This window comes from Littorina saxatilis, linkage group LG9 (assembly GCF_037325665.1).
Source record: "Littorina saxatilis isolate snail1 linkage group LG9, US_GU_Lsax_2.0, whole genome shotgun sequence".
Lineage (NCBI taxonomy): Eukaryota > Metazoa > Mollusca > Gastropoda > Littorinimorpha > Littorinidae > Littorina > Littorina saxatilis.
In genome coordinates, this window is record NC_090253.1 from 13,694,348 (window position 1) to 13,718,178 (window position 23,831).

General features: G+C 42.2%; 2 protein-coding genes across 4 annotated transcripts in view; one reads left to right on the plus strand and one right to left on the minus strand.

The window, feature by feature from the left end:
* Positions 1-23,831, minus strand: part of LOC138975330 (putative transporter SVOPL) — a 62,989-nt gene that overhangs the window by 24,079 nt on the left and 15,079 nt on the right. For 2 of the 3 annotated variants that reach the window (XM_070347983.1, XM_070347984.1), the window contains one exon: positions 12,541-12,749. In XM_070347983.1, the coding sequence (XP_070204084.1) occupies positions 12,541-12,749 (209 nt within the window). Of the gene's footprint in view, positions 1-12,540; positions 12,750-21,827; positions 22,210-23,831 lie in introns of those variants that run through there. The other variant, XM_070347985.1, reaches the window with a different exon arrangement.
* On the plus strand, positions 3,624-9,721 carry LOC138977377 (uncharacterized). The gene is made up of 3 exons (XM_070350273.1): positions 3,624-3,890; positions 8,100-8,251; positions 8,805-9,721. Exons 1-3 carry the CDS (start codon positions 3,728-3,730, stop codon positions 9,099-9,101), a joined length of 612 nt encoding a protein of 203 aa, XP_070206374.1. The 5' UTR covers positions 3,624-3,727; the 3' UTR covers positions 9,102-9,721.

Here is a 23,831-nt window from a genome sequence, read left to right on the forward strand (position 1 = left end):
GGATGAGCCCCCCTCGCCCGGTGTAACACGAAAAAATTACTCCCACGAGATATTTACTCCGGAGAAAAAATTTCGTACGAAAATGTTACTCCCCCGACGAGTAAATAACGAATAAATTACTTCTCCCTAACACGAGCAATTTAACTTCCCATGCCGGGCGTACGACATTTTTACTCCCTTGTCCCCTGTTTGACTTGGGACACCTCATGTCCCTAATAGGTTCTTATCCTGTGAGGACGTTAAAACTTAGGTAACTAACTGTTAGACTTGGTGGTGGAAGGGGTGGAGGGAGGGTAGCGCGACATTCGTTTGCGCGAGATCACATATTGGCGAAATTTTTACTCCGGAGTAAATTTTTCGTGGAGTAGAAATTTCGTGTTACACCGGCCCTGCAATATGAAGGTTAGTGCCTTGGTTGCTGCTCTCCCACACTCAAATCTTTCAGTGTATCGACCAAACTACTGTCCGTCAGTTGGTCTGCTACTTGCTTGCTTTGTGACTCCGTTGCGATAAAATGGTCAGAAAACGTGAACCTAATTCTTCGGTAATTTATTTCGAATATGTCCGCTCCTTTTATTTTTTTCATTCTCTTCATCTTTCTTTCTTTCTTGACTTGACTTGACTTGATCAGTGGTTGATCTGTTCACCGTTCCAAAGTTGATGAAAAAAATACACAAAAAGGTGGCAATGCGCGCCGGTGTAAAAAAGAAAACAAAAAGAAGCCTATGTCATGATCTGGCAATCTGGGTCATATTTTGAAGGAAGATGTTGCCAGTGTGCGTCCAATCTACTTTTGAGGCTGTTGACTGTGGGAGCAGTGACCACTGAGTCGGGCAGACTGTTCCCCACTTTCTTTCTCTCTTTCTTTTATTCTTCGCATTGGTTCTTTCTTTGCACTTGTCAATGTGAAGGAAATCACGAATAACACTGACAGGCAAAGTTTGACAGTGATATCCTCCACGCTTTTAGAGCGCTAACCAGAGATAATAACGTGACGTAGCGAAGTGTGTTGCAGTACTGTGAATTCAGCTCACTGACCGAGAGAGTTGATGTTGTAAATCGCAACGAAGATATCGTTACACTTAACCACTGTCCAGCGACAGGGAGGGGTTGCCACAGGAATCGACCGGGAGAAAGGAAGCCCGAGTAAACCACTTAACAGGTAAATGGAATAAGCATTTGAATATCGCTAATGTTTATCGCATAAGTTGAATCGACTAACACTGTAAACTTTAAACATAGCAGACCGATATCTAAGACAAGATGTCCGCTATTTATGTTGTGCAGTGCGTTGTGTAACCGGTCGGAAAGGAAGATAGTGTCCAGATGACAGCATGAAGGATCTGAGAAGCCGCCGGAATATCACGCCTATAGACCCGCATAGTTGAGATTCGACGGGATTTCTAGAAGCTAGTGCACGGTTATGGTTGTCCGTATAGTTGGACCATAGAGGTCACAGGGCGATAGAAACTGAGTAGACCGAGGTCGCCAGTAGAAGGAATGAGTAGTTAAATACATTTCCTATAGTAAACGGCCTTAGACGCTGTGTAATTCTGTGTATGAACAGAGTACAGATATGTATACAAGCTCTTAATTACTTAAGATAAGGAATGTTTAGTAGACAGAGCAGACGGTGATTTAAGTCTGCCGGAATAGGAACTATAACTGGGTTTTTTTACTACACACGACCCGTGAGTCGACACCCGTAAAATAGATATCGTGTGCCTATGAGTTCACGGACTGTTTGTGTTTTTCTCTACCTAAGTGAAGGATAGAGAGTTTTGATAGTGAAATTGTGTACGAGAGTGTGATCTCGAGTTGTTTTTGACTACAAAACTGTGAGTACCGGATTTTCGAATACCTAACATTTATGTTCATGATTGTGTGTATCTGTGTGTATGATGTCATAGCCATATAATACAGTGGAAAAAACTGTCCGGGGATATCATACCCAGGAACTCTCATGTCAAATTTCATAAAGATCGGTCCAGTAGTTTACTCTGAATCGCTCTACACACACACACACACACACATACACACACACACAGACACACATACACACACACACACACACACACACACACACACACACACACACACACACACACCACGACCCTCGTATCGATTCCCCCTCTATGTTAAAACATTTAGTCAAAACTTGACTAAATGCAAAAAGAGATTCCACGCAACTGGAAGAGTGCAGGAGCGACAACGTTCTGGTCGGCCCAGAGTCACCACACAAAGAGAGGATCGCTTCATTCAGAGGCAGGCCATGCAACAAAGAATGGCTACGGCAAACAACATTAGGCAACGCCTACAAGCTACCACCAACACTGTTGTTAGTGGTCAGACGATCCGAAACCGCTTACACAACTTTGGCTTGCGTGCAAGGCGTCCAGTCCGAGGAACAACCCTGACTGCTAATCACCGAGCTGCTCGCCGAGCCTGGTGCACTCAACATGTGAGGTGGCAACGTCAGCAGTGGGCTCAGGTGTTGTTTACAGATGAGTCCCGCTTTTGCTTGGAACCTGCTGATGGTCGCATCCGAGTGTGGAGGCGTCGCGGAGAGCGCTTCGCAGAAGGCGCTGTTCTGGAACGACAGCGTTTTAGCGGAGGCTCTGTGATGGTCTGGGGAGGGATCAGCACACGTCTAAGGACACCTCTGTACCATGTAGTGGGCAACTTGACCGGTGTCCGCTACCAGAATGAGATCCTGCAACCCCTGGTCGTTCCAGCCCTCCAAGCGATCGGCCCTCGTGCGATTCTTCAGGATGACAACGCACCTCCCCATCGCTCTGCAGCTGTCAACACCTTCATCCTGCAGGCCAGGGTCAACAGGATGCTGTGGCCAGCCAACAGCCCGGACCTGAACCCCATAGAGCACATGTGGGACGAGGTTTGTCGTCGGGCACAGCAACATCACCCTCCTCCTGCCAATCTGGGTCAACTGCTACAATGGCTCCAGCAGGAGTGGAATGGAGTTCCCAGAGCATGCATATGCAACCTGATCCACTCCATGCACCAACGATGTGTTGAATGCCTGACATACAACGGAGGGCACACGCGTTATTGACATTGATTCACATTGTTGTGAATTCCATTTTCGAGGGTTGTCACGTTTGACACACTCTAGCTAAATTGTCGCTACCGCGTTCGATCTTTGCTTTGTTTGTCATTACTCCTTGGTTGTTCAATTATATAATTTTTTTTAAATGAAAGAATTCGGTCTTGTCTGTTTTGTGTGGCGTGCTTGTAAAAAAGTGATCCTTAACTTTTTTTGAAGAGTGTACTTAACCCTTTCCGATTTTTCTTTTCGCAGAGACAGCGAGAGATTCACAATCACTTTCAGCTGTTGGAAAAAATGTGAAGCGATTACGGCCCTTTGTTTAAAAAAAAACCCATGGCGTAATGATACATTTGACGCGGTTGTAGACATACTCTTGATTCTTGTCAAAAAACACCGGAAGTTTGTTGTCCCCCCCCCCCCCCCCCCAACAAAGGGGTAAGCCGAGACTAATAATGGCGGCCACCATGCAGTAAGTCCCAAACCTTACTGCAAGTCGTGAATAGAAGTCGAAAATAGGGACAGCAGCACGATGTCATATGCCAGACGTCATTCGCATAATGACGTCAACGTACGGCGTCAAAGCTCCAAGCAACCCGTTGATCCAGTCAGGCCTTGGGTTTTTTCCACCCTTGTGTTTGATACACAGGAACTTTTGCCACGATGCCGAAGGGATCGAACAATCGACTCGGCGGTAGGTTGCCAAAGTTCTTGTCACGCTACAGCACTCCTAAGGCCAAGCAAGATATCAAGAAATTGTTCGCACAATGGATTTTGGTGGAGGTACGAGATGCGGGACACAAAAAGAATCTCATCTGCCCTTGCGGTAAGTTTCCAGAAAACCAATACGGTTGTACTAATTGTGTCCAACATGTTTGCAGAGGCAGACCGTTACATATTTAGGTCTTTTGTTTGCCTTATCTCATCCGTGCAGGGTGAAGCTATATACAAAGTGGAACTGTGTAGTACACGCAGTGACTGCCGCCCTATGCTGACTCATCTACAACAAATCTGAAAGTGAAAGAAAGAGAGAATGCTTTATGTCCTACAGGCTAAATATTTCGCCTCTTAAGGACAAGTTATGGGTTATATTATTGGAGTTTTACGCCCTCACGGCTTTTGACAAGTGTATGCGATTGCGTGTTTATGTAGTATCAGCCATCTGCAAGTAGGGCCTAAGCTTTATGGCAGAATGACCGAGATCTTGTTCGTGTCAGTGTTGTGACACGGGGGTGGGACATGGCTTCCGTCTGGGTCTGCACATAGAGTTTACCCGTGTCCGTCCCGGCCCGAATTCGAACATGCGACCTTCCGATCACAAGTCCAGTGCTCTACCAACTAAGCTACGGGGCCCCCTGATAATGAGATGGGACGCTTAAAAAGCCGCGAGGAAAAACTTGTTCCAGTCCCTACCACATGTAGTACTACTAGTAACTACTACATATTCACATCAGCTGTTGACTGTCTAAATAATGCTGCCTTATAACTGTAGACCTAGCAGCACCACTCGCTATTTTTACACCCCCGGTATAGGGGTGTGTATAGGATTCGGTCGATGTGTTTGTTTGTTTGTTTGTTTGTTTGTGTGTTTGTGTGTTTGTGTTCGCATATAGATCTCAAGAATGAACGGACCGATCGTCACCAAACTTGGTGAACAGGTTCTATACATTCCTGAGACGGTCCTTACAAAAATTGGGACCAGTCAAACACACGGTTAGGGAGTTATTGGTGGATTAAGATTCTACAAGGACTTATAGAGGGACATATTAATGGTCAAAGGGAAATAACCTTCTCAGTTGACGGGGGTGTTTTTCCTACCTCGGAGGAATTTCTTGTTCTAACTTGTTTTCAACAATCAACAAAACAGCAAGGGATTGTCAAAAAGAACTTTTTATTTTTATTTTAGAACACTTTGCTCGGACCTCTGTGCACTCTTTCCCGTTGCGACAACAGACTTTATTCCAGAATCACACACTGACATAGCGTCTGACGTCTGCTGATAAACCAACAGACAACGTTTAGGACGTCCAGGACAGTTTTTCCAAGATGTCTAGGGCTAATTAAAAACAATTGTCATCATTTTCACGAGTTTTCATTCACAAACACCTGGGAAATAAATCTCATGTTACCCATGCAATAAATCGAGGTGGTGAATGGGTTTGAGCTTTCAGGTGAAACGTGGATTGTCAAAGTAAAAGCCAATCAGGCTGATTGTTTGATGTGTGGAACCATCGCAGCTTTGGATTTGTGTTTCCGAGGACAACGATTGTAAGCATTCACTCTCAAAGACCCAATCAATGTTGATAATTACTGCGGCGACTCATGGTCAATTTGCAACTTATCTCTGTAATCGCAAAATCCACAACGAAAAGTCATAAACACTTAAAAAGAAAAGAAATATGCTCAACACTTACTGAACTCACACGTATGATCGCAGTTCTGTAAATTTTCAGACTGGAAGAAAAGCGTCAACAAGCTACGTTTGACGTCACATACAAGGTTGACGTGTTATCTCGAGCTACTGTGACGATGCTTTGTGGCCCGGAGTTGGATTCTAAAAATTCGTCTCCCTGTGGGTTATTGTGCATTTTGTTGCACAACCAAAATGATGACAAAAACGATGTTTGGTGGCTTGTCGTCAGACCAGCATTTTGTTGTTGGTCCTCGGGGAGCATATCGCCTTTTGTCTCATATTTATCAACCGCGGCCTTCGGCCTTGGTCGATAAAGATGAAACAAAAGACGATATGGTCCCCTTGGACCAACAAAAAAGCTGGTCTGTCAACAAGCCACCAAACATCTTATAATGTTCAACAATTGTACAAGACTTTTGAGAATACTTACGCCTCGCTTATATGTGGTTGGCAACTACCGAACGAAACCTGCATGTGTCTCCACACCAGATTCGTTCGACGGCTAAGCACGCATACAATGCGAGCTGTAGCGCATAAGCAAACTTTGCTCGTCTGTTGATTGATAAGACATGGAGAATAATGAAACAATTTAAGAAAAGAGAACAAATGAAGCAAGCAAGTTTTATGGCCAAATACAGGGTAGGGGTGATTCGATACCTCGCCGGTTTACTCGGACCAATCATAGTTTGTGTTTGTTTTTTAAATGCAGTGTAAATGAATGGTACGTTGTTGTTGTTGGTTGTTGGTTGTTGTTGTTGTTGTTGTTGTTGTTGTTGTTGTATTGGGGGGGGGGGTGTATGTGAATGGGATGTGGGGGGGGTATGTTTTTCCCTTTTTACATTTAGTCAAGTTTTGATTAAATGTTTTAACATAGAGGGGGAATCGAGACGAGGGTCGTGGTGTATGTGTGTGTGTGTGTCTGTCTGTCTGTGCGTGTGTGTGTGTGTGTAGAGCGATTCAGACCAAACTACTCGACCGATCTTTATGAAATTTGACATGAGAGTTCCTGGGTATGATATCCCCGGACGTGTTTTTCATTTTTTCGATAAATACTTTTGATGACGTCATATCAGGCTTTTTGTAAAAGTTGAGGCGGCACTGTCACACCCTCATTTTTCAATCAAATTGATTGAAATTTTTGTAAAGCAATCTTCGACGAAGGCCGGACTTCGGTATTGCATTTCAGCTTGGTGGCTTAAAAATTAATTAATGACTTTGGTCATTAAATTTAAAAATCTGAAAATTGTAATAATTTTTTTTATATATAAAACGATCCTAATTTACGTTCATCTTATTCTACATCATTTCTTGATTCCAACAACATATAAATATGTTATATTTGGATTAAAAACAAGCTCTGAAAATTAAAAATATAAAAATTATGATCAAAATTAAATTTCCGAAATCGATTTAAAAACAATTTCATCTTATTCCTTGTCGGTTCCTGATTCCAAAAACATATATATATGATATGTTTGGATTAAAAACACGCTCAGAAAGTTAAAACGAAGAGAGGTACAGAAAAGCGTGCTAACTGCTATGCAGCACAGCGAAACCACTACCGCGCTGAACAGGCTCGTATTCGTCAGTTTCACTCCGTTTTGCACAAGCGGCGGACTACGGTCATTGTGAAAAAATGCAGTGCGTTCAGTTTCATTCTGTGAGTTCCACAGCTTGACTAAATGTAGTAATTTCGCCTTACGCGACTTGTTCTTATTTCTTTTTGCATCGCCTCGTTTTGTTGTTCTCGCAAAATGTGATACAACTGTTAATACAAAAAGACTCTCTTCTTTAAAGGGATTATATCTAACTAAAAAACTGTCTCAAATCTAAGACCTATACAGTTCAGGTTAGGGGTTGTAATGATGTGACCACACACCAGGAATACCTTAAATAAAACGTTTGAGCGCTGATTTACTCAAATTGAAAACGGCTGTTTTCAGCAGGAATCCCAGACTGTAAGTGTAATTCTCATTGTGACGCACTTAGCGCGAGTCCTAATATTTGTCCTACCTTTCGTCCCTGAGTATTTTATGCGCTATTCCTAGATATACAGATTTGAAATTGAGACGAGAGCTACAAAGTTCGGTTTGGGAGTTGAATAGATGAAAACACACACGAGGAAGGTCTTAAAATTAGTGTTTGAGCGTTCTATATTTCAAATCTAAATGCTGTATTTGGTAGTCATAGCAGACCGTAATAATCTCCAACGGACAGTGTGTTTGTTTTTGTTATGCGAAGCGTTTTAGCCCTGTATGGCACGGAATGTGCATGCGTTGGCTAGACTGTAGGTTTGACTTTCTCAATCCAACAGTCTTAATCTGCTTTGACGAATGGGCATCTATAAAAACTAAATAAATAATGATGACGACCGGAAGTCCGGACTCCTGACAGGAGAGCTGGGCGAAACAACCCGCTCGCTGATTAAAATTCATTTCATTATTTGGCATGGATTCGGAGCAGTTTTGAGCAAATCAATGTTGGTGTTTCTAAATTACAGTACAGCAAATGTCCCTTGACCTTTTCAAGGTCCAAATCGTCAGAAAACTGTCCAACATGGCGCCTTCGGTATACTATCTTTAACGTTCAATGCCACCATGTGTCTTTTTTTTCCCCGGACAGGCCGCTCGGGTCTGCGCTACCTGTGCTTCATCCGCAACGTGGAGACCAAGATCCAGACGTACGTTGGCTCCACCTGCATCCGTCACTTCTGCAACAAGATGGTGCCCAAGCTGCTTAAGCTGCTCGAGTCGCTCTCCATGCAAGGGGTGACGGTGAGTGTTTTTCCCACATTAGGCACACACAAACATGTGTTCTTGTTCTTCTCACCTGTAGTCTCTTGTTCCTGTTGTGTTTCCCGAGACAAGGCCGAACAAAATAAAGGTCGGTTATTTTTTTCTTCTTTTTTACATTCAGTCAAGTTTTGACTAAATGTTTTAACGTAGAGGGGGGGATCGAGACGAGGGTCGTGGTTATATGTGTGTGTGTGTGTGTGTGTGTGTGTGTGTGTGTGTGTGTGTGTGTGTGTGTGTGTGTGTGTGTGTGCGTGTGTGTGTGTGTGTGTGTGTGTGTGTGTGCGTGCGTATAAAGCGATTCCGAGAAAACTACTGGACTAATCTTCATGAAACTTCACATGAGAGTTCCTGGGTATGATATCCCCAGCATTTTTTTCTTTTTTCGATAGCTGTCTTTGATGACGTCATATCCGGCTTTTTGTGAAAGTTGAGGCGGCACTGTCACACCCTCAATTTTCAACCAAATTAATATATATATAACAACCAACATACCTACATATCTATCTAACCCTGTCTCCTCCTCCCCCACCAGGGCAAGTACCTCGGCAAGGCGGGCAAATTCCACAAGTTCCAGCTCAAGGACAAGGCCAAGGTGGTGAAGTACTACAAGCTGCTGTCGTCATTCTTCAGCAAGCTGCCCGTCTACCGACAGAACGGGGTGTGGGAGATGCGGGTCGCCAGCTCCAAAAGCCGCGTCCCGAAGGACAAACTGCGTCCGGGCTACTGGTACAACCTCAAGCTGGGACCTGTCACACGCACGGGCATCAATAACAAGGGCAGGCCCGCACTCATGTTCTTCGCCGACGGGATCCGCAGCTCTCGCGGTTAGAGAAGAGCAGGTGGTGGAGCGAGAAAGAAAGGGGGTGGGGTGGGGGCTTAGAACTCGAAGGGTTAGCCCGAGGTTTTTTGAGTGGCAAGGAGGTAGTTGTAGATTCAGAACTTATTGGCCCTGCTTGGTGTCATCACTGAACAGGGAAGGAAGAGGTCTTTTGAGCGACTGTCAGCAACATTTTAACCTGCTTGCTGTCGTTCCAGACCCTGGGGAAACACGAGGTCAATTTTACAGCCCCGCTTGTTGTCATTCAATAACGAAAAAAAAAGTCTTGTTTGTGGCTGGACATTAGTAGTACTGTGGTCTGATGACCACAACTGACCTTCATTTCTAAGAAAACGGGAATGCATTACACGCATCACGCAAGAACCAATTTGTGAACTCACTTGAACAGAACCCTTTTAGATAATCCTTTTGACGCGACCCAGAAAAAGACATATTTATATTTATACATAAAAGACAAATCGTAGTCACAAATTGTTTTGAATATGTACTTACATATTTCTTCCCTGGTGCGGCTATAGGCTGCTGTTGAAGTCATATTTAAGAGCATTTTTTGAAATGCTCTTTTTTAAACATCTAGTTTTTAAAATTTAAATAAAGATATTTTGTTTGTATCCAAATGTTTGGTAAACAATGGTAAATATGCGTGTGTAAGTCCGCGCGTAAGTGTGCGTGTGTGTGTGTGCCTTTGCACGTGCGTGCGTGTGTGTGTGTGTGTGTGTGGTGTGTGTGTGTGTGTGTGTGTGTGTGCATGCATGCGTGCGTGCGTGTGTGTTAGGGTGTTTGCTTGTGTACGCGTGCGCTCACATTTCCAAATGTTCTTCCATACAAAAGCTTTGTTATCTATAAAAGAAAAACCAGACTAAGTCAACGACTTAAAGTTGCCACCTGGAGATACTGGCTCTATGTGTGTAGCAGTTTGCATACATGTCTTTTGGCTATTTGGGTGTTACAATCTATGACAATGTAAAAGGTTGATTAATAGTAAACTGTAGTTTCATGATATCCTAGCTTGCGTACATGTAGATAATAAATGTATCCTATTCTTCTACGTTCCCGATTGTATGGCCATGTTGGGTTTGATGCGTGCATGCCTGGTTTTCTCCTGTAGATGGGTGTCGGCACAGAAGGTCTGCCCGCTGTCCTCAGCCAACATGCTCCGTCTTCATGGCAGCTCAAATTTTTTATCGAGGTTCTCTCCTCTAGATCCGCCGTGTTTCGCCTAGGGGCTTGCGCTGCCTAGTTGATAGGGTCACCTCGTAGAGGATGTGGTCATAGACCACGCACGGTCGGTCTTGGGATAGGGAAACGTTATGCTAGTCCGGAGGGATTACGCCACAATGGCCACCTCGCGAAGACCCAGGGTCCTAGACTAGGGAGGTCCAAGGGGGAGCACCGGGAGGGCTACCCCTCTACCCGCACCTCCAACACAATCCCTTCCCCTGGTAGCTTCATCCCCAAGGAGGAAACAAAGCTACCTGCAACACCCCAAATGTATCCTATGACTTTGTCATTATCTTGCAAGAGGATTATTTGTTTCTGCAGCACTCCGTTAGTATAAAATGTAATTCATCGCCAATAAGCGTAATTTCAAACCATCTCGATCCCCAAGAACGTCCAAAAATGTTGTACTTCCATAAATTAAAAATAGCTTTCTCCCATATCTGAGATGTATAAGTTACAGCTCCGTCCATCCATGGTATCGCCTGATATTTTGTCGAGACTGGGTCAATGAATATGATGACGTCACTCGAGGCTCTGCCGAGAGTGACGTCATTATATTCTTTCACCCCGTCGAGACAAAATATCACGCGATACCATGGATGGACGGAGCTGTAACGTATATATGGCATGACCAAAGTAAAGAGAATTTGTCATGGGATGTGGAAACAAATCATTGGAAATTCACCATGGGCAATCAACCCAAGCCTAGAAGTTGTAGAACTATATTTTGTTTCAGTCTTGGCAAGGCCAGTTTTGTCCAGTTCCGGAAAAGACATCATGAATTCATTCACCCTGCCGAGACGAAAAAAACAATTCCATGGATGAAAACGTATAAGCTTGTTATCCCGTGACGCATAAAAGCTAAATTTTGTTTTGAAATGTCTTCACAACGTACAGATAACTTATAACGACATAATCGCCTTCACAAGACAGGAAAAACGCACACTTTGTTTTTCGTCTGCTACAAATCTAGTCTTGTTGGTTGACGGAGAGAATAAAGCTTCAATCGTACCTTCATCAACAGGAATAAATGCTCAATCCGCTGTCAGTTCGCAACTGAACCTTGTTTTTTTTTCTTTAACTTTTTGGTTAACATTGAAACGGCAATCCAAAAGAGTGTTTCAGCTGTTTCAAGACACAGGCTTAGCTCCTTCTTTTGAGTTGCTTTTCAGTCTAAAATGACACCGGAAGCGAACAAATTGTCGCGTATACTGTCGTCACAAAAAGACGTCATGACAAAGTTACACGCAAAGCGAAAGAGACTTTGACGTCATTTACTTTTGTTCGGAATTTTCCGTCTGTTCCTAGCTTGTCAGTGAAGACCTGACGTGAGTAAGCTTACCCAAAACGTCTTTGTTCTCTATTCACATTGCAGCTGTGAAATAATCAGTCTTGTGTCTCGGTCGTGTAGGTACAGAGTTTGCTTCTGCAATCATTGTGTTCGTGTTGATGACGGCTTCATAAGACAAATCAGCGAATCTATCGTAAGGAAGACGTTTATGTACAAATCACCGAACCCAACCCATTTTTTGTGTGCATTTTTCTGAAGAATAAACTGCATGTGGTTAATTTCATCCGTTTAATGCTTGTCGAAACGAGCCATAAGGCTTTAGAATAAAAGATTTCACGCATTGCTTGGCCATCTGATCACAGATGAGGTCGTAGTTTGTAGGTTGAATCTATGAATCGGCCAGAGATATATCTGCATTTCTGGTACGACCTTCCAGATTATCAACAGCAGGTTCATGGTCGGAATCAAGAGGTCAAATTTGCGTGGCTCCCAATCATTTCATAAAAGATTTCCATTTTCTTGTTTCTGCGGCTGCGCAAGTTATTTTGCCTAGGTCATGGCCGAACTTTAGGCCTACGGAGAAATATCGCTGGATATTTTCTCCCTGGATTAACAGAGACAAAGAAGGGAAGTCATGCTGTATAGAGTCATATAAAATGAAAGAACAGCGTCCCAAATTTATAGAAGCTGTTGCAAGGTACCAAACGTTACAACCGTGGTGGTGTGTTACTTAAATCCGAGGCAAAATCGTGGTGAAAAGAGATCATTTGTACTTTGAAATTCGACTCATTCCGTAAAGTTTGTTTGCACGTTGAATAATACAGCTAGCATTATCTGGGACATGGTTCTTGAATTTTATCTAAGATGGTTAGCTGAACTGTGATGACTATATGGACTGAGTCTTCAACAACAACTTACTGTAATTGTTCCTCCAACAAAGTACACAATGAGCTGAAATCTCCCGAAGCCTATGGCTTCCACTGCTTCTTCCACCGTGTACGTTTTCTCGTCATCTTCTTCCTTATTAGTTGACGTTTCGTCCGTGTACTTCATGACGTCATTCACAATGAGGTCATCCTCTCCAGAAACGCTTCCACCGCCTTCGTTGTCGCAGAGGCTGCCGACCCCTGAAAAAACGAAAATGAAAAAAATATTATACAAGTCGCGTAAGGCGAAAATACAACATTTAGTCAAGCTCAGTCGAACTCACAGAATGAAACTGAACGCATTGCATTTTTTTCCGCAAGACCGTTCACTCGTAGCATCGTCTGTCCACCGCTCGTGGCAAAGGCAGTGAAATTAACAATCCAGAAAAGCGCGGTAGCGGTTGCGCTGAGAAGGATAGCACGCTTTTCTCTCTATTCTTTTTAACTTTCTGAACGTGTTTTTAATCCAAGCATATCATATCTATATGTTTTTGGAATCAGGAACGGACAAGGAATAAGATGAAGTTGTTTTTAAATCGATTCCGGAAATTTAATTTTCATTATAATTTTTATATTTTTAATTTTCAGAGCTTGTTTTTAATCCGAATATAACATATTTATATCTTTTTGGAATAAAAAAAAATGATGAAGAATAAGATAAACGAAATGTTGGATCGTTTTATACAAAAATAATGTTCATTAATTACAATTTTCAGATTTTTAATGACCAAAGTCATTAATTAATTTTTAAGCCTCCAAGCTGAAATGCAATCCCAAAGTCCGGCCTTCGTCGAAGATTGCTTGGCCAAAATTTCAATCAATTTTATTGCAAAATGAGAGTGTGACAGTGCCGCCTCAACTTTTACAAAATGCCGGATATGACGTCATCTAAGACATTTATCAAAAAAAGAAAAAAAATCTGGGGATATCATACCCAGGAACTCTCATGTAAAATTTCATAAAGATCGGTCCAGTAGTTTACTCTGAATCGCTCTACACACACACACACACACACACACACATACACCACGACCCTCGTCTCGATTCCCCCTCTATGTTAAAACATTTAGTCAAAACTTGACTAAATGTAAAAACCAAAATCGACAGAAACTGGCCGCTAGAAATAGGCTAACCGTGATCTTGCAACCGGTGATTTCCAATATCACTGTAATTGCACCGATTAATATCTAAAAATACCGTAGACGCAATCAGCAGCCAGTCTAGCACCCCGGCTGATATTTTGTTGGATAGTAGCTGTTGCGTAATCACTGCATTGCTTGACCAGCATTGGCTGCTTTGCGTTTCAACCCGACCGGTTTTAGTAGAAGTCAGGACTCGTACTTGAAAACTAATATTGGTAAGGAAAAATCTTGGTGCAAACACTGGGAAGTTATCTGCCGTCGACTATTTCCAATAGACGATACATGTATAACTCTGTCGTGGTGCTTTTTTTTACTCACCTGAGTAATTGGTGAGTATTAGGATTCATATGTGTTCGGTTGTATGGCCGGCCGTGGACAAAAAACTTAACGTTGAGGTTATCTCGGAAGTTTTTCAAGCTAAACCTCTGAAACTCTGCACACTCTTTGAGTTTGATGATCTCACGAAGCGAACCTAATTTGGTTGACCCTCGTCAAATCTGGGGGTCACAGCGGGGTCATGTTCGTTTCATAAAAACTGAACGTTGAGGTTATCTGGTGTTTTTGAAGCTGGAGCTTTGATACTATGCACACATCTAGGGTTTCATAATCTACCAACTTGACGTAAGTTTGATTGACCCTCGTCAAGTTTTGGGGTCACAGGGGGTCATGTGCGATTCATAATAACTCAACATTGACAAAATTTCGGGCATTTTTAAACCTATAGCTTTAAAACTTCAGACACTTCAAGGGTTTGATAATCTACTGACGTGACCCTAGTGTGGTTGACCCCCGTCACATTTTATGGTCACAGCGGGGTCATTTTTGTAAAAGCTTTACATTGATGTTTTCTCAGTTATTGTGGGAGCAAACGCCTCCAAATTTCAGGATATTGTAGGTGTTAGTGATCATCAGACATGACCAAAATTTGGCTTGTTTTCATCAAATTTTAGAGTCCCAGCATGAAAATGTTTGCTGGAAAAGATTTTCACCACTGAAAATATCCACTGAGCTATCAAGGATATAAGTCTTGACCTCAGCAAGCTATGATGTCATTTGTTTGATTTGGTCACACTCTTGGCCAGACACTCTTGGTTATGACAATCATAATGTTTTTGATATCATAGTGCCAGAAATGAGGTCACTCACGTGTCTGAGTATTCATATTTTGTCTGGGTTAGCCAAAACTGAATTTGGGAAAGAAAAAGAGTAATCATAAAAAAAATCTCTTTTTTCAAAAATAGTTTGGTTGATGTTGCGAATATGGTTTGAATATATGTGAAATATTCTTAGGGTTGAATAGATTGATACAGGTCACATAAGGATCAATTTGTGTCAATCAGTCGGGCGTGAAAGTTCTCTTAAAAACAAATTTATGAAGCTGGAACAGCTTTTTTTTTTGGGGGGGGGTGGAATAGGTGGAATAGGTGGTGGAATCCTCTTTTTAAGACCTACAAAACCCTAATGGACATGACGAAGGAGAGTCGTATAAAGCATTTGCTTTTCTTGTTTTTATTAACTTGAACTACAAGGCTAATCAAACTGGCCTTAATACTGAACGGTCTTTCTTTCTTTCTTTATTTGGCGTTTAACGTCGTTTTCAACCATTCAAGGTTATATCGCGACGGAGATACTGAACGGTCAAGGGACGTTACCCAATAGTCTTAGTATGACAGGTGGACATTTAGAGCGTGAGAACTTCACAGTTTGGCTCAATTTTATGGACCAAGATGCTAGAAAACAGTCCCAACAAGAAATTCCTCCGAGGTAGGAAAAACAACCCCGTTGGTCAAATTCAAAGGGAAATAACCATTCTCGCTGCCACCAACTGAGAAGGTTATTTCCCTTTGACCATTAATATGTCCCTCTATAAGTCCTTGTAGAATCTTAATCCACCAATAACTCCCTAACCGTGTGTTTGACTGGTCCCAATTTTTGTAAGGACCGTCTCAGGAATGTATAGAACCTGTTCACCAAGTTTGGTGACGATCGGTCCGTTCATTCTTGAGATCTATATGCGAACACAAACAAACAAACAAACAAACAAACACATCGAGCGAAACCTATACACACCCCTATACCGGGGGTGTAAAAACAAAGTTTGGACCGTAACTAAGACCGAATGACTGAGACAGTTATATCTGAGCATCGTGTATTTTGTTTTCATTATTTACACTATCTCCTGAAACAGAAAACACTATACGTTATTTGTATTTTTGACCAAAACAAGTTATTTTACACACATCGAGACAATCAGTGTTCTACCGAAACCGCGCCGAAACAACGACTGTCGAGATCAGTGTAAAACGTCATATTTAGATCAAAAATACTAGTAACATGTATATATCGATCGATTTTAGTTAGAATTCCTTTTATCCCCGAGTACGCTAGTACTAGGGCTCAGCAGACTTTAATTGTCTGTGTGTGTGTGTGTGTGTGTGTGTGTGTGTGTGTGTGTGTGTGTGTGTGTGTGTGTGTGTGTGTGTGTGTGTGTGTGTCTCGACTTAACAGCTTATTGCTGGGAAACTACTGGGCGCAGCTCGTTCAAAAGTTGATACACTAACTTGATAATAGGTCCGATTGATCGTATTAAAACTTCATAATGTTACCTGGGACCTAAATGCGAAATAAACCACAAAAAAACGACTTGGCGGTGGGAGGAATTCGCGGTGCAACAGCCAGCCAGGCAGTCTGATAGAACGGTGCAAGGTCTCGGTGTGTGTGTGTGCGTGCATGAGTCTGTACTCGTGTGTGTGTGTGTGTGTGTGTGTAAGAAAGAAAGAGAGAGAGAGAGGGAGGGAGTGAGGGAGAGAGAGAGAGAGAGTGTGTGTGTGTGTGTGTGTGTGTGTGTGTGAATGTCTGAAGAGTACTCGGGTCCAGCGCGAGCGTTTTTTATTATGTACGACTGGCTGGACGCCCACAAACATGTAGTCTGGGCTAGCCGCCCATATGAGAACCTTGTCAAACTGATGCGCCTGTACCCAAAACGCCATCCGACACCCCAGACGATACAATCCCCTACCTGGGTGCGAGGACACACATTTTCGGTGATTTTTCGATTTCGCTGACATCTGTTTCGAAATAGCGGATTATCTGAGCTCCCTGGTAATCGATTTGCCAGACAGAAAGAAATAGCATGGACAGCAGTGTCTGTAACCACCCCCCTCCCCCTTTCTCTTTCTCTCTCTCCCCCTCTCTCTCTCTCTTTATCTCTCTCTCTCTCCCCCTCTCTCTCTCTCTCTATCTCTCTCTCTCTTTCTCTCTCTCTCTCTCTCCTCTCTTCTCTCTCTCTCTCTCTCTCTCTCTCTCTCTCTCCTACCTCTCTCTCTTTATCTCTCTCTTTTTATCTCTCTCCTATCTCTCTCTCTCTCTCCTATCTCTCTCTTTATCTATCTCTCTTTATCTCTCTCTCTCTCCTTATCTCTCTTTATCTCTCTCTCTCTCTTCATCTCGCTCACTCTTTATCTCTCTCTTTGCCTCTCTCTCTCCTATCTCTCTCTCTCTTTATCTCTCTCTCTCCAATCTCTCTCTTTATCTCTCTCTCTCCTATCTCTCTCTCTTTATCTCTCTCTCCTATCTCTTTCTCTCTTTCTCTCTATCTCTCTATCTTTACCTCTCTCTCTCCTATCACTCTCTTTATCTCTCTCTCTGTCTCTCTCTTTCCTATCTCTCTCTTTATCTCTCCTATCTCTCTCTCTTTACCTCTCTCTCTCTCCTATCTCTCTCTCTCTCTCTCTCTCTCTCTCTATCTCTTTCTCTCTCCTATCTCTCTCTCTCTATCTATCTTTCTCTCTCCTATCTCTCTTTATCTCTCTCTCCTATCTCTATCTCTTTCTCTCTCCTATCTCTCTCTCTTTATCTCTCTCTCTCTTTATCTCTCTCTCTAATCTCTCTCTTTATCTCTCTCTCATATCTCTCTCTTTTTATCTCTCTCTCCTGTCTCTTTCTCTCTGTATCTCTCTCTCCTATCTCTCTCTCTTTCCTATCTCTCTCTCTCTCTTTATCTCTCTCTCTCTCTCTCTCTCTCTCTCTCTCTCTCTCTCTCTCTCTCTCTCTCTCTCGTCAGGTATTGTGTGCACGCCGGATAAATAGATACAGCGTGTTTTGCACTCATAACACAAAAGATACGGTCCTCATAACATGAAGTAGGGTGGTAGGTCTTGAAATAACAGTGCCCGTATTCAAAAACTTCTTGAAAAGTGTTGCTGTTAGAAACCAAAACCTTGCATTTATTTTAAAGCTGTTTTATTGATATGATATGCATCCAAGCACACATTTCGTGTAACAGAGACGTGGACTAGCTTATGCTCAGTGCACCTTGTGATTTTGTTGACTCTGCATGTAAAAATGACGGAAATAGATATATAATTCAAAGTTACTAGTTCGAAAATACAAGGATACGACATGCATTACTTGCATGTTACAGCTCTCTTTAAAAACAAAAACAAAACTCGCTAATTATCATGAAAAAAAGATTTACTATAAAGCAGGATTGGAAGAAGAGACTGCAGGATCAATTTTATGTATGATTGTTGCACCCTTTACAAGCAAAAACACAGAAATACTCAAGAGCTCATAAAATCGGATCAATCACTTTTTTTTTTTATTTTTTGTTTTCATTTTCATTACTTTATTGTCCCATCCCTGGGAAATTCGGGTCGCTTCCTCCCAGTGGAAAGCTAGCAGCAACGGAGTCGCGCTACCCAAGTGTCTGCGTGTTTAGGTGTATTCAGCCACCTGCACTTATGGCAGAATGACCAAGGTCTTTTACGTGCCATTGTGATGACACGGGGGTGGGACATGGCTTCCGTCTCTGGGTCTGCACATAAAGTTGACCCGTGTCCGTCCCGGCCCGAATTCGAACCTGCGACCTTCCGATCACAAGTCCAGTGCTCTACCAACTGAGCTACCGGGCCCCACTTGTTCAGATATACGTCAAAAACGCCACAATAGTCCCTCATACACCTTTCAATTTCGCACAACTTCAGCTGTAGATGAACTCGCTAAATATCATGAGAAAAAAAAGATGCACTGCACTCAGCAGATTTTTGTTGCGCTCTGTACAAGGAAACAAAATGATACTCTTTCTTTTCTTAAACAAACACTGACTCAACCGCTGAGATAAGATCAGGCAACTGCTCATTGTAAACTATCAGGTGAGCGATCCAAGGTCACTTTTCATATGAAACCAAATTAACGCAAAGATTCATCCCAGCTAGGGGGGAAAATCAATAACACTTTCGACCCAAGCAACATCTGGCAATTCCCTGTATAAGCGTCCTAGATCTTCTTGGTCGGACGCTTAAAGAGACAAGAGTAGAGATATATTTCAAATGATGCAATCGAAACCCCTGAAAGTGCTTTAATCGCTCAGCTAAAGTGCGATTCAAATATTTAAGCCCATGACCTTAAAAATACATTCCTATACCTGAAACTTGGCAGATATACACCAAACACACACTCACAATCAAGTACTTTGACAAATTTAAAATGTGAAGACAAACGCGTGAGTATATAGTGACAAATTGGAATTTGCTCTACAAAACGAAATGTTTCACTCGCCATCCGAAAAGACGAAAAACTTAATGTTGAAAATGTCTCGGATGTTTCCTGTTGTTTTTGTTTTTTTGTGTTACTTTGTTTGTTGTTGTTGTTGTTGTTGTTTTCAAGTTTGAGCCTCCAAATTTCACATACTGGTAAGTTGTGATAATCTTCAACCACAAAAACAGTTTGGTGTTCTCTCTCCAAAATTCAAGGTCACAGCGGAGTCATGTTCGCGGTATAAAAAAAAATATTTAAAGGAACATTACCATTTAAAAAATGTTTTTGGAGAAACATCTTGGAAGCTTCACACACTTCCGAGGTTGGATAAATTTCAAATATGACTAAAGTTTGATTGATCCTTGTCAAATTCCAAGGTCACAGAGGGGTCATGTTTGGGTAAAAACTGAGAGGAAAATTACGATGTGAAAATAAGTATAATTACACAAAACCATTTGTATGTGGGCTGACTCAAGCCTGAAGAGTCAAAAACAGCTCCAACGGAAATAAAATATGTAAGTTTGTACCTGCCGACGGTTTGCAGCCCGTAACTCGACAGTTTAATACGACTTAATATGTCACTTGTTCCCCAACGCTGTGACATGTGCCAACAGCTGGCGAGATCAGAGATAGAAATAATTTCTTATATCATGCTCAGCTGGATACTATATGTGTACTTTGCTTTATAAATGGGCAACACTATAAGCACTAATTAGCAATTCAAGCTTTGATTCAGGGTTAATTATCTTCGTGATTGGTGTCAAAACATACCTAGGAGTTCATCTAAAGGGATATAAATTACAGTACTAAACTTCTTTTTTTGGTGCATAATGAACTCCGCCGCACGGCCAGCTTTGCGGCATCCCTCGGAGAGAGACTCTAAATCGTGCAGTCTGTCGAACACAGAAGAAGAAGAAGATGCCGCAAAATAGTTTCCACTATGGTCAGGCTTCTTTAATGTTAGAACAGACAATGTTCGGAGATAACTGCGGAAGAGCTGACCACCCCCACCCCCGTGTCCATAAGCATTTTGCCTGTTATCGTTCTATAACATGTTTTTGTATGAAACGTACGATTGTATATATAGCAAAAGTGATAAAACACGCTTAACCCAAATGATAAGACTTGTATCGAACGGTGTCACTAAAACTCGAAAAGACACGAAAAGACGCGAAAAGACACGAAAAGACGCGAAAAGTCACGAAAAGACGCGAAAAGACACGAAAAGACACGAAAAGTCCTGGTACATGTAACTGTTTTTAGTCTAGTGTTTGTAGTTTATGTTGCCGATCGCTTTTATGTTTTGTGTAATCCCATTATTTCTTAACTAACAGTGTTGGTATTCGCTAGCCGTGTCCAGCCAGCTGCACACAATTCACAGTCTCCTTTGGGTGAAGGAAGTCCTTATCTGTTTGAAGTGGGCGGTCATTTGTGAGACGCTCGCCATAAACGGATAGCTTGGGCCCCGGGTGTTCGTACTGTAATGTGCCGCCAGCTTGACTGGGTATGTTGGGGGAACTTGATCGGCGTTTTGTCAAGTAGATGTTAATTCCTTTGTCGGATCGGATGGATCGAATACCAGCTCAGCTGGCGTGTGGTCAGTTGCGTAACTTTTATGAGTTACCCGGGGTAGCCGCTGATAACACGTTCGTGTGGGAATGTTTGATGCGCTCAGATCAAAGCCTCATTTAAGAGATAGCGAATTCCTTTGAATTTGATACGAGAAGCGTGTCAACTGGGCTCGAATGTTTTAGTCTTTACCCCCCCTCCCCCTCCCTCCTTTCTTCTTGTCTTTAACCAATGGAATGGCTTATCATCTTAGAATGTTGTGTTACTAATAGTTACTGAGATTTGTAATTGGATGTGTGTGACTAGCTAAAGTTTAATAATGTATGTGCATGCTAGGGTGTGAAAGAGAACGGAGAGAACTTTGAGAACTTCGGAATAGTTTGGACGTATTTGGTTGTGAGATCCACTCCAATAAAGTGACACCAACATCAGCATCAAACAGGTGTGATTGTGAGCTGTGAGGAGGTGATTGTTACAAGAAGGTGTGAATGCACTGTGTGAGTGTCAGTGGTGAAAGGGTCAAAGGTGTGTTTTCGTGTATTTGTGCGTCTTTTCGTATCTATTTGCTGTCTTTTCGTGTCTTTTCGCGTCTTTTCGCGTTTTTCGTGTCTTTTCGCGTCTTTTCGTGTCTATTCGAGTTTTAGTGACACCCGTATCGAAAACGGTATTTTTTCTGAACATGATTGACACAGTGACACAGTTATCTTATAACTCAAAATGTAAGGTGATATGGCTTTAAATGCGTAAAGAGTGGACCGCACCCCCCCCCTCTCCACCGCCACCACAACCAACTGTTAAGACCCTCTTTTCAGATGTTATTTCGCATTGTCTGTAAATTTATCTCCGTTTTGATATATATATATATACCTCCTCTCCGCATTTAAAGACCTGATTTTCTAAGATTTCATTTGATCTTAAAAGGGCAGAACACTTTAATTCCCAAAGCAACACCTGACACCTGTAATGGCAAGAGCTCTGTCATTGAGGTTTTCCAATTAGAGACTGACAAAAGAATACAAATCAAACTCACCACGCGAAGAACACAAGCTGTCGTAAAAAGTTCTGTTCCGTCACAACATTGATTCGCACACGACAGCTGTCCAGAGTCCGAGTCGATTTAGAAATGGAAACCAGCACTGACAAGCTGAACACACACGGGCAGGTTCAACCCTGGACTGAGCTATACTATACACACATGTATAGCCAGCGGCCAATGCAATCACACACACACATGTAATTCACTGGTAGACTGGTAACGGTACACTTGGTCAAACTCAACACTACAGCTATACTAAGCACTCAGAGGTACACAAACTTGGTCAACTGAACAACTTTGTGTCAGAAGAAAAAGTGTGCCACGTCACGCGTCCTCAACTTTCGAGCCTTTACAAAAACACACGCATCTCACCCACTGAGTTACATGCCTTGTATGGAGAAAGTCAGCGGTTACGCCCCACCCCTAGCCGCAAGGCACATAAATGTACACACGGCGCAACGCAGAGGTTTTAAAGATACCGTCCGTCCCGTAATAAATCATTCACTGAGAGAGGAGAGAGATAAAGAGAGAGAGAGAGAGAGAGAGAGAGAGAGAGAGAGAGAGAGAGAGAGAGAGAAAGAGAGAGAGAGAACAAAAGAAAGAAAGAGAGAGAGAGAGAAAGAGTGAGAGAGAGATAAAAAGACAAAGAGAGACAAAGAGAGAGAGAGAGAGAGAGAGAGATAGAGAGAGAAAAAAAGACAAAGAGAGAGAGAGACAAAGAGAGAGACAAAGAGAGAGAGAGGCGGACGGACGAACAGACAGGCAATCAGACAGAGAAATCAGAGCGACAGATAAAATAATCTTTGCTGTCGTGGTTCATGGACTAAAAAGTCATAATACTTTTGATATAAATTAATCAAAGTTTTTGAACTACTGCAATTGTATGTACGTAGCCTTGCATGTATATTTTCAAATTGCAAGGTGAAGCCATTTGTAATTATCTAACCTAAGGTCAAGAGGAATCGTAGCAAGATCATTCTCGACACACTCGAGAGATGAGTGAATTTCAAACATACAATGCTTTATATAAGTAATTCTGATTGTAATAAGGGAAGCAATTTATCAATTACAAAAGACATTTTTTAATTATTTTCCTCGATCAATGTCTCTGTTGTGACTAAATAACCTGCAGGAACACTACACTGGAAAACTGATACATCTGTCTGTCGGTCGGTCTGTCCCAGTGTCTGACCATTACTGTCTGTATCTGAGTCAGTTTAGAAGGCCGGGGGACTTTTACGCACCTCGGCTTTACCCTTTTCTTTTATAATCCAGCTCAGCTTGGAATTTGTCACACAGCGAAAAGTTGTTTTTCCGCTCAGAATTATCGTCTAAGTTTCTATCGCTGACATTTCTAGGCAATGTTCCATGTCATGATATATCAGAGAATACAGCAGTTATAGCCTGTTGGATTCCAACGCTGTTGTTATTCAGGCGTTCTCCATTTCATTCTTATGCCCGTTTTTCACTAAAGGTTACAAGCCATGACATTTTCGGATGTCCTATAGGGTCATGTTACGCAAACGGCACCGGTAGTGATTGTTTCAAAACTAGAACAGGCTTCACTACATATATATGCGAAAGTTGTTTGATTGAGTCAGTGGTGCTGACTTCAATACTTAGGCTTTTTACATTTAATCAAGTTTTTACATTTAGTCAAGTTTTGACTAAATGTTTTAACATAGAGGGGGATCGAGACGAGGGTCGTGGTGTATGTGTGTGTGTGTGTGTGTGTGTGTGTGTGTGTGTGTGTGTCTGTCTGTCTGTCTGTGCGTGTGTGTGTGTAGAGCGATTCAGAGTAAACTACTGGACCGATCTTTATGAAATTTGAAATGAGAGTTCCTGGGTATGATATCCCCAGACGGTTTTTTTTTCATTTTTTTGATAAATGTCTTTGATGACGTCATATCCGGCTTTTTGTAAAAAGTTGAGGCGGCACTGTCACACCCTCATTTTTTTAATAAAATTGATTGAAGTTTTGGCCAAGCAATCTTCGAC

Bases quoted from the DNA above. Each gene is read 5' to 3' on its own strand.
- LOC138977377 (XM_070350273.1), top strand. From the start codon at position 3,728: ATGCCGAAGGGATCGAACAATCGACTCGGCGGTAGGTTGCCAAAGTTC. The intron at 3,891-8,099 runs GTAAGTTTCCAG...TTCCCCGGACAG, and splicing joins GAATCTCATCTGCCCTTGCG to GCCGCTCGGGTCTGCGCTAC. The intron at 8,252-8,804 runs GTGAGTGTTTTT...CTCCCCCACCAG, and splicing joins TCTCCATGCAAGGGGTGACG to GGCAAGTACCTCGGCAAGGC.